The sequence below is a fragment of the Phaenicophaeus curvirostris genome, chromosome 3 (genome assembly GCF_032191515.1).
Source record: "Phaenicophaeus curvirostris isolate KB17595 chromosome 3, BPBGC_Pcur_1.0, whole genome shotgun sequence".
In the NCBI taxonomy this organism is placed as follows: domain Eukaryota; kingdom Metazoa; phylum Chordata; class Aves; order Cuculiformes; family Cuculidae; genus Phaenicophaeus; species Phaenicophaeus curvirostris.
The window spans coordinates 18,699,590-18,716,144 of NC_091394.1; the positions used below are offsets into that span (position 1 = coordinate 18,699,590).

General features: G+C 36.5%; 1 protein-coding gene across 1 annotated transcript in view; it reads right to left on the reverse strand.

Moving 5' to 3' along the window:
• SEMA5A (semaphorin 5A) overlaps positions 1–16,555 on the reverse strand; it is a 232,028-nt gene that overhangs the window by 24,304 nt on the left and 191,169 nt on the right. Inside the window, exons 16-17 of the mRNA XM_069853480.1 lie at positions 13,232–13,457; positions 3,227–3,445 (exon numbers count right to left, since the gene is read on the reverse strand). Coding sequence (XP_069709581.1) covers positions 3,227–3,445; positions 13,232–13,457 — 445 coding nt within the window. The remainder of the gene's footprint in view (positions 1–3,226; positions 3,446–13,231; positions 13,458–16,555) is intronic.

Sequence of the window (16,555 nt, forward strand, 5' to 3'; positions counted from 1 at the left end):
TAGCTGTCCTAAATTTAAGTGCCCAGAAAATGAAGTCTAGTCCCTAGCACAGTGGTTAATGAGAAGGCTGAAAATCGATCCAAGCATGGTTTCTTTTACTGGCCTTTATCATCCCTGTTGTGGGGTCTGCCAGGTTTGCACACATGGGCTTGGATCTGAGGCTCTTCGTCCATGTGTTGTTTAAGTTTCCCCTTTCTTGATGAGGTCTCATGAATGTCAGCCTAATAGATGTTCATGTTTACATACCAATTTAACTTTCTGTGAATTTCATTAAAAATGGAGACAATTAATTTTCATCAGCATGCTTCTCTAATTAAAAAAAAAATTCCCTTTCTACAAATTTATAATCAGGTCTAATTTATGGATAAGCCTTATTCTGCAATCACTTTTTACTCTCCTATGTCTTAAAGAAAAAAAAATCAATTATATCTATCGCTTGCAATGTTTTCCCTTCAGATTTATCCGAGATCTGACTTAGCCCCTTACAATTCTTCTTAATTGCTGGCAAAGAGTGTTTCTATAGCTGAGGAATTTTGTGATTCCTCTCAGGCTATCACACATCTAAATACTTCATTGAAGCTCTACATCTTTATTAAAATTTACTTTGCACTAAAAAGAAAACTTAACCTTGTCTCTGAAGAAAGTTATTAGATGAATTAGGACATCCCTTCTTGCTTCAGAAAGGTCCACTGCACTTTGTATCAACTGATCATTAAAAATATTTTCAAATTTGGAGACAGGAGAAGACAGAGTAATTTTTATTGAAAGCACAATTTCAACTTCTGCCTTACTTCTTATTGTATTTTAGTTTTGAGTATTGGCTAATTCATAAACTTAAAAGACCTCTACTGCAAACGTATGCCCACATAACTATGTGTTTTACTGGTTGGAGATATTTCGTTCAAAAAGTATAATGGAGCACTAGATACAGAACTAATTAAAAATACTGCTTCTGAAACCTTTTAACTTATTTAAATTTTGAAAATATCCAACAAAATTCAAGACAGCATTTAATTTAAGAATCAACAACAATGAATAAACAACAAATCTGGCCCATTTTATAGATAACCTGAGCCCGTTTAATGAATACACTTCAGTTATTACAGCGTGGTAATATTATACATTCAGATATCTTAAGGCTTGTGAGCAGAGCTGTTAGTTATTAAGACACTACTCCCCTGCTTAAAAGGAAGATGAAGGCAGCATTTCATAGAGGGATTCCCTTTGCAAGGGAAAAAAGAACTGTTGAGTATGTGCTACCTTCTAGCTTGCTTCACGTACTGCATGCAACTCTGGGGATGCTTGCATGGGCTACTACAATGGTCTTCTAAATTTTTGACCTAATGCATTACTGTCAACCTCCAAAATTTTTCACTGATGATCAGTACAGCCACATGAAACAGAATTGTTTATAACTTTACTATTCAAGAAAAGCAAGGCATTATGATTTAGGAACTAATGAACTCGAGCATGTACTGGCGCTGTGCAAATGCACAGAGGTTCACGGTTTTATAATGCTCTGTCAACAGTTGGTTCTCACAACTCTCTCACACTGCTTGGTGACATCCTTTACTGATTGTGCATCTAAGCTTAAAAGGAGCAGGTAGTCTCTTCTATTGATCTCCTTAGAGACTTATACTGCCAGTTATAGAAGCTACTCAATGAGTATTTAAAGCTACTTTCCTCCTCCCTGGACACACCAAGAAAGTTTCACCAGCAAGTGCTGGCTTGTTGTGCTGAAGTGCCTCTCTCAGAGCCTTGATGGCTCAATGGGTGTTCACCTAGACTGAGGCAGGGACAGTCAAGAGAAATTCCCTTTGGATCTGCTCACCAGCAGGAGAGCTGGAGACTTCAAGTCTGTGTGAGGCATTCAAATTTCCAAGCAATCCTACTGTTCCCGTTAGCCATAAAACTGCAGAGAAATTCACTTTTACTGAGCAGCTAGAGCGCTCACAATGTTGCTGGGTTTGTGGGACATTTGCCAAAAAATATCAGTTAGGTTCAGTTCAGGGTGGAAGTACATTTTTTCAAGAAACTGTGTCCTTCTGAAAGGAAAGCCCTATCTTCTGCACAGATCTACTAAGATTTTGATGCAAAGAATGAACAGTGACTGTCAAAGGGTTTACAAAGCTTAGGAAAAGTACTGCAGTGATAAGATTGCATGAAATACTACTGTTAAAAAAATACCCATTACTTAGGGAACACAGTTTTAACTTGTAACTATACAGATATATATAGACATAGATAAATGAACACACACACATTTCACTGTAATAATATATATGTAATATGTATATTGAATAAATTCCAAAAGCTCCAAGTCTTCAATAATAAAATATGCAGCACTGTTATACATAATTAATACAAAGATGTATCAAATCTTATCTCTAAATGTAATTGTTGATACTAGAAAGAACTGAGTAGTTTCTCAGTTACTGTCCTGTTGTTTCATACCTTTAATTCTTTCCTCCTATTCTAACTGTGCTTTCTTTTCTTCATGTGTTATCCTATATCCATCTATTTTCTTTTTCATAAAGTTTCTGCAAAGCTCAAAAGTTTCTGAATTTGGATGTCTGTTTTATGAAGGGTGAGAGATGTCTGAAACCAAGATTTTTTTTCTCAAATGTCTAAGGTACAATGATTTATAACCCGAAGTAGTTTCTTGAAGACATATATTCTACTTGCAACCCTCTTTATAGAGGCATAAAACAACTTTCAATGAAGGAGAAGCTCAGCATTCCAAGAACAATCTTTACGGCCTACTAGAGATACCATCTAGTTTGTTGATCAGTCCTCAACCTTATTTGCTGGAGGCTCTACACTGAATTGCTAGCACAGGTTTAATGCCAGCAACCACTGTGATGAAAATGATATTTTGAGTTTAAATAAAGACTAGGCCAGATTTCTCACATCTGCTAGATTTCTTACGTTGTGTTTCTCTTATAAGTTTACTTATTAAAACTATGTTTTTACAATCGAAGTCTAGCAAGTGAAAAAAAAGAAATAGCTGTTAATACTGTTGGTGATAAAGTGATTGACATCACTTGGGAATCTTACCTAAATCCACTTGCACTATGAAAGGTAAATTTGAGATGTAGTTTATTCAAAAAGCAAAACAAACCACAAACAAACAAACAAAAAAACCCAAATCAACTATTGCAAGATCTACACTTGAAGATGAGTTATTTCATTTTTGTGTACTTCTCTCATTTTGATTGACTCTTACCTGGACAAGGCAAAATGTTGCATTCCTGGTACTCTAGAGATGGGCCAAGGCAAGGAAGTCCTCCGTACTTGGGCTCAGGATTGCTGCAAACCCGTTTACGATTCCGTATACCTCTACTGCAGTCACGACTACATTGAGACCATGGAGACCAGGGTGACCAGGCACCATTGATGGTATGAGCAGAATATCGTCCAGAACGCAAGAAATCTCCTGATAATCCTAATAAAATCAAGATTGAAAAAAGCCAATATTGAATTAAAATAGTATCTCATACCAAAACAACCTTTTCCTCTTCAAATTTACTGCAAGGCTTCTTATAGTAGTATGACCAGGAAGACCTTGCCCTCTCGCCCACAGTCCAAACCCTAGCTTCATCTCAAGAAATTCTTCTGTAACAGAAATTTCATAATCACTTGCACAGAACTACAGTGAAGACTTGGACGCAGCTTTTTAGTCGAAGTATTACAGCTGTATTGACTGAACTAATGTAAATTTCCTCAACCTGAGGATGACAAAAATTCCCTTTCTTGCACAAGAATCGTCATCAGAAAATCTCCAAATACATTGCAGACATATTATTGCTTCTGTTTTAGAGGTGGCACAGAAGACGGGACTGAGCTGCCTGTGATCACTTATCAAGTCACCTCCTCTAGTCCTACTGCCGGGCTCTGCTCACTCAGTCCACCCAGCCTGCCTCCACTGGGGTTTGCTGTGCCCAGAGGCTCAGAGGTGTCCTAGAAAGCAGTGCACTGTGCTTATCCTAATCACGGTCAGACTTTAGACAGCTTACAGTAATAATTCCACAAAGTCTAGTGCAACTGACCTTTTGTGAAAAGGAGTGTTTTGCCACTTTAAAAACCAGTTTATTTTCCACTGAGTGGAAGTGTTCTAAATCACATATAAGCTGTGGAAATTAGCCTTTTGGAAACATGCATGATAGAATACTCCCTAGTTAAAACAGCTACCTGGCAAATAGAAAACATCTTTTCTATATAAGCTTAGTACCAAGGAAAGGCATCAGATTAAACAGCAATGAAGACTAAAGTCTACTCTTTCTCAGCAAGAGGGGAGCACACAGAACCTTGTGAACCAATATGAACCAATATGCCTGGCTGTAGCTCTGAGTGGAGTTCCAATAATATGCAGCCAATCTGAATATCTTTGTTCAGGTTTGGTCCTACATGGAGAAAGGCTTCTTCAACTCTACTCAGCCCAACTTATTCTTGAATTGTAGCATTCCTTCTAAGCATCACTATTAAGCACCTCCAGCAACACTACTAGGAATCCCTACCATTGCCAAAGCAGTCCACCTTCCCCAGTGCTAGTGTCACTGGAAACTCTATGATAAGTAGACCACTAACTGCTGTTTTTATTACAAGCCATTATATAAGTATTTGTGATGAGAGAAGATCCCATGAATGGCTTTTAAAAAAGCAGAGGCTGCCTGTTTATGCTAGAGCTTCACTACTGCTAATATAAACTCAGATGAATGGTATCATCAACAGTGGAGAAATGCTGGGGGTCATTTGCATCTTAAACTGTGGCACAAACTTTTATTCTTAAAAAACTGCTTTATGTACTACCCTCTAGCACAGGTACTGTGGGAGTATCAAATGGAGCTAAAGAAACAAGATGGACTGAACCACATACTGAAAACAGTACTCTGGATAACCGGAATGGAAGAACCCCTTATTCATGGTGTCCAGTAGTGAAACAATTATGACCTCTCTGTAACTGTGCTTACGGTGTTGGTACTATTGTTTAAATTTTGCCCTGAGAAGTGCATTCACAGTCTTCCCAAAGTAGATGAGATTTTGTGTATTTTTATTCAACACTCGATAACAACTGGCAATTTTGGAATGACGATGCAGCAAAAGAGAAAAAATAAGAAACTGATGAAATTAATAAAAAACCAACAGAACAACAATATGAAAATGACTAAAAATGGGTAAAAACATTCAGTGATTACAGAGGGTAACTATTTCCTTCCTGCTGAGCTAGATTCTATCACATATATTAAAAGCAGTATTTCAATGAACGTGACATACATTCAAATCCAAAAAGAGAGCAAGTATAGAGAAATAGTATGTGAATTAGAAATACAAGTCCACTCTAGGTCTGTAAAAGTTTCTTTTGAAATTTTCTATCACTTCAGTCCTGGAAATGCCCATCTTATGCCTACAGTGAGTTGTGAAACCAAAATAATAGTATTTTTTAATGCCAAAATTTCAAGTTAAGGTTTTTTTTAGTTATTAAATTAACATTAATGTAAACAATGGAAAAAGTTAATTTGACCAGATTACCACTAATTTTCTCCATAAAAGTCTACAATGTGCATTACTTCATAAAAATACTAGGATGTTCTGAAGACATTTTTGCAGGACAGGTGTATTTTTTCCAGTCCTAAGAGAAAATGTGTGACCTTATTTGCCATTATGATATTAGTTTTCTTGTAATTTAAACTGAGGAGTGGGGAAAGGAATCTTGTAAGCGAAAGCTCTGAGATACTTTAGCTTTGAAACAGAAGAATATTCTTAAGAATCTTTCAGTGTGGAGTTCAGTCTGCAGCAAGTGTTCCCCTGTGTTTTCTTCTTTCCAAGGCATTAAAAAATTTATTACGAGGAGCAATGTTTTCACAGTTTTACAGTAATTCAAATGGTGTTCATAGAGGGCCTTTTAGAGCTTTCTCTTCAGACAGAAACAGCAAGTAAAAAAATATCATTATGATAGTAATGGCATTAAAAATAAGAAGATCAGTTTACATTCTGGAAATACAGTACTGTGTGTTTCTTGAGTTACCTTATAGCCTTCTACAATGAGATGACTTGGCTCATGGATGAGGGGAGAACAGTGGATGTTATTTATCTCAACTTTAGCAAGGGTTTTGACACTGTCTCCCAACAATGAACTTACTGAAGAAAATCCAGGGCAGGGCCAAAGCATGATTAAGGGCCTGGGCATCTTTCATATGAGAAGAGGCTTAGAGAGATGGGACTGTCCATCCTGGAGAAGAGAAGGCTCAGGGGGATCTTATCAATCTGTATAAATACCTGATGGAAGGGAATAAAGAAGAGGGATCCAGGCTTTTCTCAGTAGTACCCAACAACAGGACAAGGGGTGATGAGCAGAAATTAAAGCACACAAAATTCCATCTGACCACATAAAGACATGGTTTTACTGTGACTGTGGTCAAATACCAGAACGGATTGCCCTCAGAGGTTGTGTAGGTATTCAAAATCTGACTTTTTAAGGTCCTGGGCAACCAGTACCAGGTGACACTAATACAACAGAGGAATTGCACAAGATGACCTCAAGAGGTCCGTTCCAACTTAAATCATTCAGTGATATTTAGGTACAATAGAAAAAAATATATTAGAAATAGTTTACTATTGACCCCTGTGTTACTTTTATCTGGACTCTTATGAAAACGAAACATGATAAATTTCCTCTAATAAGGAGGAGATTTTACTGATTATTTAAGATGTAACTATTTACGTATTATTCTCGCATATTAATACTTCCCATACCTAAAATCTTCTTAGCTGATTGTATTCAGAATTTACTTGTAACTTCTTGTAAGAGGAGAACACCATGAACAGATGGATTATAAATCTGTTTTATAGATTATTCTAAAGACCTTTCTTGAGTATTGCGAGAGTTTAGGCCTCTGAAGATGTGAGAAGAGAAACTAAGCAGGTAGTTCTCTCTTTCAGACACATTAAGGAAAAGAAAAAGAAATAATATTTCTTTCAGAAGATGGCAAGGCACAAAATGGCTGCCCCTTTTAACACAAAATTTTAAAGAGCACCTTTGACAGTGACAGAAAACTCACTCTCATCTCAGAAAACTGCATCTCACCAATGCAGCCTCTGCATTTCTACTAAAATTGTAAATACCTCCTTCGTGGACAATGCAAAAGAAGTGTGACTCAAACAAAATTACTGGGTATAAACATAGCAGCAGATACAATATGAAAAAGACATTAGTGAAGACATCTGAGAGAAAAGAAGACATAGTTGAAAATTAAAGTAATGAGACAGAATCATAGAATCATAGAATCACCAGGTTGGAAGAGACCCACCAGATCATCGAGTCCAACCATTCCTATCAAACACTAAACCATGACCCTCAGCACCTTGTCCACTCGTGCCTTAAACACCTCCAGGGAAGGTGACTCAACCACCTCCCTGGGCAGCCTGTTAACATTCTGTAACAGTCCCCTTCAGTTTCAGGACCTTGTGCTTCTGAGGCATTTTCACTATGTTACAACTCAGTTCATGCAGTCTCTTTTAAAAAGAAGTTGTTCAATACCCTAGATACCTAATATTTAATAAAGGCGTCACGCTTCAAAATTTTTCTAGTATTAGAAAATTGATACTTTCACGTGATGTTTTGAAAAGCCAATATAGATGAATCTTTAAGGTGAATAATACCAGCATGAGAAGAATCCAATAAATCATGGGCATGTATACATACAAGCACACAAATACATACATATACATATACGTATATATTTATACACACACATATATAAATTTACATATAAAAAGAAGACTCACAGTCTAATTATTACATGTCTGCAGAGCTCTTGTAACTGTCCATGCAAAGAGTTTGTTATAAATGGAAAGTTCAACCATCCCTTCCTGCCTTTGGCCAATAGATGTGTAATAACTCATTAAGCTATGGAAAATTAATGGAGAATAAGATCATTAAGTCCTTCAGCTAAGATGTCCTGTTTATTAATTGAGGTGGTGGCAGACATAGGGGTCAAGGGGAGGAATGCAATACTAACCAAAGGATTACACTATGAATTTCCTCAGCAAAACTTCTTCAGAAAGTAAGTGGCTATATAGAACTGAGCCCTACCTGTATCAAAGCTTACATCAAATTCCTTGCCACCTCTGTTTGCAATTTGGGTCATTTTCTAATTGTTCCACATCCACCTCAAAGAACAGAAACCAGATAGTGCTACCCTAAAGAAAATGACATTAAGTCATCTGTATTTCTCAGTTTATTGCCCCCAAGATGAAAATATCTGGGTAAAAAAGGATGCAAGGGTCAGTGCCCTTGGCTTGGTAAAAACGAAAGTCTAGTTTCTAAAACAACACCTTATCTCTCCTTATTTAAAATTTACCTCGAGAAATAGTTGTGAAATCTGCAGAAAGAATGATCAGTCATAGCATCATCAATGAACTAAATAGTTTTCCCAAGACAGAACAGCTGTGAATCAAATTCAGATCAGGCATTTACGATAGGTTCATCATTCAAATACTTTAAATGGAATCACTCTCAGAAAGCCTACGATTCACTTACAGACCTGTGAATGATTAGACTTCAAGAATTCAGCCTGCACTTCATAAACAGGCTTATTTTCAGTTCTTTAGAAGCCATGCTCAATTAATAAACTGTTGCATGCTGATTCTACAAAAGGGAATTTAACTACTTAATCCCAGTAAAATTGTAAAAGGGCAGCTATGCAAAAAAAAACTAAAGTAAAAATTTCCACAAGTAGCAACAAGTACTGCAAAAAAATCAGTAAAAGCAACAGGGATTTCCTGGACAAAATTACCATCAGCTTCTAAGACCAGGGAATTCAGAATATATGAGTTGACATCTAAAAAAAAAGCTGTTCTCACATTTTAAGTGCTTATGCTTTATTCAACATAGGAAAAAGTACAGAGAAACCAGCAATGTTTTGCTGCTGACTTACTTATTCCACTATACTTAGCAAGCATGCATAACAGAAGAAGAGTCTAATTAAATTACATAATTCTGATCTAAACCAAAATTATTTGATAATTCATAAGTAAGTTTTAAAAACTTTTTAGTTTAATTGGAGTAGTCTTATAAGTCCATCAGAAATTAGTCCTATTTGGAGAGACATTAACATGAAAGTCACCTGTCCTGACCAGCACAAGAGGAAAAAACCTGCCTTTGCAAAAGCCTGTAATGAGACTTCGGTTGTTCTGATTCTTCCTAAGACTGCAACATTCCCTGTTGAACTCAATTAATTTTCCCAAAAAGTGAGGCTCTAATAAAGGACATATATTTATAATAATTCTCTATTCTAGCCTGTAGCTTTAAATAAAAGAGAAGTAGCAGTGACACTTACAAACTGTATCACTTGACTGATTTATGCCTTATGTGCTCCTGTCCAAATCCAGCAAAGAAAATTCAATTATCCATGCATCCTAAGTTCATGACTTTGGGAAAAGATGATCTGAATCTAGAACTCAAGTATCCTAATTAATTTCTAAATGACAGCACGAAACATTGTTTAAAGTGCAGCAGGTAACAAGGATAATTAAAGATTGTTTCAGTATTGTCCCTTTCTGAAGATATTTTATGAGTATTTGACAGTACCACTGGAGCACAAAAATTACATATATTCAGGCCTAGGTAGCTTGTAAAAACCTTATGAATCTTCAAAACTTAGCAAAATTTAAAGGGTAAAATGCAATGTCAAACATGAATGCAATGCAAAGATAACATATTAATATAAAACAAACACTATGCAGATGGAGGATTTTATGTTACCACTAGAACTTTATTTCTTGTATATAGCTTTTCTGTGTTTAAATATTTAATCCCAAATATCTACTGAAGGGTTGTTGGTTGTCAATCAAACTTCAATTTGTCATCAAATTCAGTTCGAACGCCCACAATTCATTTTGTTCTTATCTCAGAATACCACCTTCTAGCTTCAATAAGACAGTACAAAAGATAACATCTCAACATGTACTCCTCCTGACTATAGGACATTATTGATAATCGGTACCTGTTTTAGTCTGTACTAAATTCTGAATGCACTGTAGATTTCCTGTGGGTAACTTAATCAGTATCCTCAGAAGAGATCATGTCCACTAAACCAGCATTTCAGATAAAATTACATCCTGCCTTCAAAAACAACTATTATTTTAAGCTTGGCATAGAAAAAGCAGTGACAACTGGGAATCTAAGTTCAAGTTTCCAGGTGCCTCTTTCTCCTTTAAGGAATTTGTGATTTTCCTTCAGATTTTATTCTTACTTCTCCCTCCTTTTAGCCTCCCCCCAAAAATATTAAAAAGGAAAAAAGCAAATAAATGACTCTTTCAGACGGTTTGACTGAAATTAGAAGGATTGTCTATGTTTCGTTGTTAGTCAATGAGAAAATTTCTAACAAATGTCTGTCTTCTGCAAAGAACAGAGAACTGGTCTTTGCAGAACATATTTTTAGTAAGGAGTTATGCCAAGCATGCTACACCAATATTAATCTTTCTATAAAAACCAGCAAAATGTTACAGTTTAACATGTAGATAATGAAAAGAACGTTTCACAGTATCTAAGTTCTGGTCAGGTGGAAGTCAGTTATGACTTCTTTATGTTTCCTTGCTATCTAGCCACAAATCGTGAAGGTATCTGCCAAAATTAATGGTTTCCCATTCTCATGAGATCCTTCTGTTCCAAAAGCTCCACCACCTGACTCTTATTCATGTATTTTCTTCCCATGAAATTAAGGAGCAATAGAGGGATGGTGTGTGGACCAAATCTAAACCTGGGAGAGGGGAAGTGCCTCTGAATCCTGCAGTTTAGAGGCCATCAGTAAGTTTCCTTAGATCAGCAAATCAAAACAGTAGCCCTCCCCAAAATGTTCCACTCCATACTGTTCTGACATCCATAATCAGAAAATGCCTAAGCAAACAGGCTCAAAATAAAATGTGGCTAAAGGAGACATAAGAGTAACTCCTTTCAACAGAAGCATATTGGCTAATGAAGCCACTTTGAACACTGGTTGGGTTTGATCTTGCATTACAGAGCAACTAAAGACTCACTGGCCAAAAAGAGTCAGAAGAATGAGCATGAATTAATGACAAGTTATGAGAGCACTCACTAGGAGGAACAGACGGATATATAATAGTTTCTGCCCTGTCCACTACTCAATATGAAGTGTTTAAATATTCAGTAGTTTTGGGATTAGTCAGCAAAAATCTCTGTCCCAGATGAATATTTCAATTACTGTGCAACAGGGTCACTCCCATACATTGGACCAATGATTAATTATTTCAAAACGAAGTAAAGTAGCAGCTTCAGCAAGATGCAAAAAATAAGCTACTTCAGGAATCTGATGTTCAGAAGTGAAAGAAAAATCTTCAAGCTAATTAGGTAAAAAACGCACCTGAACCCACTTGCACTCTGCCCGAATAATTTAACAAAACCTAGACACTGTTACTTCTGACTATATTCTGTAAGAGTCAGTTTATGCATCCAACACCAGGAGAGGGCTTATGATCATGACTTCAGAGCTAAGAAAGTTGCTTTCGGATACTCTGTTCTTAAGTGCTGACATCTCAGCTGTCAGACAAGAGTATACTTTGATTCTTCATCTACTCCTAGATGTTGTGATAAAATTCCTAATTCTGTACTATCTATCTGGTGGGAAAAAAATATTCTTTTTCTCATTTAATCTCATGAAATTTTAAAAAGATGTCATAAATGTCAAAGTGCTGCAAGACAGCAAAAAGCAACACCCTCACCCAAAGTCTTATTTAGGACAAGAATGGTGGGTCATACACCAATCCTAGCAGAGTAAAATCTTTGCTAACTGCTGGTTTGAAACTTAATTTGGATGCAAACAGGAGAATAGCAGCAATATTTGTTACAAGAGTGGCTCTGTGCCAAAATCTGATTGCAATCCAGACCTAAAGAAATAAACATTGGAGACTGTAGATTACCAGAAGTGTGAAAAGCACAGAGCATGAAACTAAGTTTTATTTGGAGTGCCACAGATTTTGTTTTATTATTTCATGCAGTTCAATACTATGCATTTCGTTAAAAGAATACTAACATCCTGCCCCCTCCAAAGAGGCACAGACATCAAGTGAATCAATGAAGGTTTTACACAGGCTGAAGGGCATGGGGAAAGCTTCTACTATCTTCTCACAGAACCTACCTCAGCAACCCCTCCTACCACCAAAACCTTGCCACATAAGTGAAATACAGGCAGAAAATGCTTAACACCAATTTTCACAATAGTTGATCTGTCTGAAAAAAATATTGAGAATTAGAAAGTCCAAAGACTCAGAAATCATTCTTTCTTTGTGGCCTTAGATAAGCCAAATGCCTTCAGTTATACTTTTTGTTTCAGCTAACCTGGGTGTTGTGAAGACACGAAATGCTATGTAAGTGGAAAGTAGGTCTATAAATATTAAAATACAATAATTACAAACAGTATTTCCTTGGATTATATAATTAAAGTATAAAACTTGAAAAGAAACACTGATATATAAATTAAATTGAATAATTAATGAAATGGATTCATAGAATTAGAGTGACTGTCAGATATTCTAGTTTTTATACATATTCACATAATATTTATTCAGAACTATGTATTACTGACAGAGAAAGAAAACATTCTGGAATAAAATAATTCCAATATAAAGTCATCTAAAGTTGAAATGATTTTGAAGGAGCTAAGTTTTCCATCTTAGAAATAAACAGAACTTTAAATTGCTAGCAATAGCATAACATAGACTTTTATAATAGAAACTATCCAGTTTACAAACTCCTTATTTAGTTAAAAACCTGCATGCATCTTACAATTGTCACTTCAGAATTACTGAGCAAAAAGTTATTTCTCAGCATCAGTGATAGATATTCTAGCTAAATATTGATCAAATACATTACACAAACTCTCCCTCAGTGAAAACCCAAGAGAGTATAAAGAGGTGACACAACCCTCTGAGAACTGGGCTGCCATGTCATGGCTTTCAGATTATTTTAAAAAGTATTAAAATAATCTGTCATATGTCATAATCAGTGATAAAAGACACTTGATTAGTCCAAATGAAGCTACATCCAGAAGAAATACAAGTTAGATTCCCTGTTGTGATCACTGTATCTTCCTTTTCATTATCAGTTCCATTATGCAAAATGTCAGCAAGCAAAAACTTCCACTCTATGCTGAAAATGGAACTGCAGACACCTCACAAGCAGAAGGAATCATGCAGCCACTATAGCTTCGCTTACCATCTGTCGAGCATCCACTGGTGCCATCACTGGAGCAATAACGCATTTCAATCCTTTGTCTTCCCACCTCTAGCAAATTTGGGTCAGGCAGGCGTGCTTTGCAGGTATATCGGAAACGCTGTTCATAGTGGCCACCATTGTCTGAAATATTGACTGGGGTCCAAGGTGTCCAAGGAGTTGTCTTTTTTAACTCTGGACAAGCATTGGTGTTACAAGGCTGATATTCCTGAAAGAAAATGGTCATAATGAATATAATCGTTAAATATGCCTTTAAAAAATGCCACAAACCCTCAAAACAGACAAAATTCCAACCAATAAAGAAGCCTCTGATGTTTTTTCCAGCATTTCCAATAGCAGCGATCATCAATAAACTTTTAATTCCAGTCTCAAACTGAAAATGCTTTTTTCCACTTCTAGGCAAGCATGATACCATATCGCATTGCTAAAAGCAATAATATGCCAGTGCAAATTAGATCTATTACATCCATAAAACCAGTAAGCTGAACACCATAAGTACCATGATAAGGCATATCCTTTATAAATTAATAGCCTGAAATTAGGTGTAGCTAAACATGTTAAAGCTTTCAATTAAGCGGAATTCTGATGAACTGCAAGTTTGAGACTCAAACAAGTTAAAAATTTCTTGACAAAATCCAGTGGCATATGAATAAGTGAACCACTGTCCATTTTGTATGTTGTTTACGTGTTACAAAAGGGCAATAAACAAAAATTATTTTCTATTACAGAATCTAGTTCTCTGAGGTCCACGCTACTTATAACTCCAACATTGTGAAAACTACGATCAGAAGCAAATTTCCTGTGGACTGATAGGCACCAAAGGGAACAGACTACACCTAAGAAACAAATGCAGAATTGCCAGTATTTTTAAGCCTCACAATGTAAGTCTTCTCATGAACATGGTCAAGATCTGTAGGCCCTGTTCATTCATTTCCCAGAGTAAAATACGCTTCCTCTGGTGCAAGTGCTTTGTAAACCATATGGATGCAATTAAACAGCTATTAAGTATCAGAATGAATTCCCAATGACAAATTACTAAAGTCAAAAAGAAATAGGCATGAGTGGAACAATTTTTAAACGATGTCTCTACCTCTGAACTCTGAGAGAGATACTCAGTGGAGGATACCTTCTGAGAAGGAGCCTGCTAAAGTTTGCGATACCACTAAACACTAAAAAAAGGGGACACAATAGAAAGAATGGGCTTATTATATGGTACAACCTCCTTCTATCACAACTCCTACCCCATGTTCCATCAAGCAATAGATTACCTGCTCATCTCTCTCCCACAGTGATAATAGCCTTTTTATCTCATACTTTCCTCAGTCCACTACCTGTTCTCTCAGACAGTCTAACTTATTAACATATCCACTTGGGCTATTTTGGTTCAAGGTTGTGTTGCTATTTCAGATCTGAAAGAAGCTTCTTTGTCTTAAAGCTTTTCTAATTTATCAATCTATTAGAATTGGGAAAAAAATATTATTCCCCAGAAACTCTTGTCCCACTAAGGCAGCAACACACCAGAGAACCCAGTTCAAGACTCTCATATTCTGAGGCCAGGTGGACTTGTAACAAACGATCAAGTTTGTTTCAGACAAGTAAGATCTCTTAGCCCAAAGACTTCAGCTGGACTATTCTTGTTCTTCAAAGCTATGCAAAGTCCCTTCCCACCTTAAAACCTGTTGCTAACTATAACAGTGACCACATGAGTCATACTCAAGGGCCATCTGAGAGGATCCCTTTAGAGCACAGAGGGCTGCCTCAACCTTTCTGGGATCTGCATTTCAGCTTTGACTGGTTTCTTTCTGGATCAAAAGACAGCAAACAAGCAGATTATGTGGTCCTGTGTACAGAAGGGGGAGTAATTACTTCATGACTCCTCTAGGCAATTGTTTCAATCATGCATGTTTCAAATTGAGGGTAGAACAGGTACTACTGCTCTCCTTGCAGCACATGAGCTATAAAGAGGAAATCATAAAATTAACAGATCTCAGCAACAGCCAGAACTACCCTGCTTGCTATCCCAACTGGCTATTCACCTCCACTATGCTGTCCCTTCCAGTGGCTGGATCACACTGCATCTTTTAGCTAGAATACTCTGTCTTTATTCTTTCCCTCTTTTTTTTTTTTTAAAGATGACTAGCACTGATGTGTCTATTGCCTCCCTACATCAGCTGTTCCACTATTTAGTAATCCTCAAAGCTAAACAAATCGCAAGTTAATTCAAGGCTGCTTTTTTTCCCTTAATTTAATTTTCTGGTAGCTGAATTTTGCTGCACCTTTATCAATGATACTGAAAGTGTTCTGTGTCACATACCTACAAACAAATTTTTCATGCCCATATATCCATACATAATGATGAGCTAAGCTGAGCTTCTAAAGCTACATATGATTGAAAAATAGATTTCCAGGTCCTGTGCAGCCCTATGTCTTCCTTTTGTCCTATTTCCCTATTTTCCTTAAGAAAAATTTTACTTGGAACTCTAGGAGCAGTCTTATCAATACAGCATGCAGAGGCAATCATGACCTTGTTCCATTTGACAGTCTGACTTTAATACATACATTATTGCATTAGTGCTTTTTCCTTCCACGACATTGCACTGTGAGCTTAAGTAGACTAAATTACCATTGATAACCAGTCCTTCCCTAAATCACAGCTGTATAACTATATACAGTTACCTATCCCACACAAGAGGCTGGTGTTTGGCAATATTAAAATATGTTTTATTACCTTCTGCAATTATTTAGCATATTATCCAATCTCTGTCATGGTCAAGCTTTACTGAAGATGTCTTATATCACTGTCTAGACTGTTGATGAAAATGTTAAGTGCTATTGACCCAAGAACTGATTGCAGGCAGACTCTGCTAGACACATCCCAGTCATTTATATCTGTCCATCAACATCACATTTTTCAATTTGACAGTGGGCCAGCTTTTAATCCATCTAACATTTGCCACGTATTTCACTTTTCCAAATCAAAGTACTTTTTGTTGCAAAGTCAAATGTCTTGGAAATATTCAATGACAGTCTAGAAGAAGTGCTGTATCACTTTCAAACATATTGAAACACAGGATCTTTCCTAACAGCATGTAAGCAGGAATAATTCAATCATTATAGAAGATACTACAATGCTTGTCTCAATACAGTCACAATGGTTTAAAAGCTTCAGTTTCTCATTTGCTGCTGATTTTTGTAGTTATGTCATTCAAGCAGAAATAAAAGCTGTTATAAATGCAAGGTCTTTCTTTGCTGGATATGGCATGAAGAGGTGAAGAGCATGTAAAGCAGAATGTTTGACATATGCAA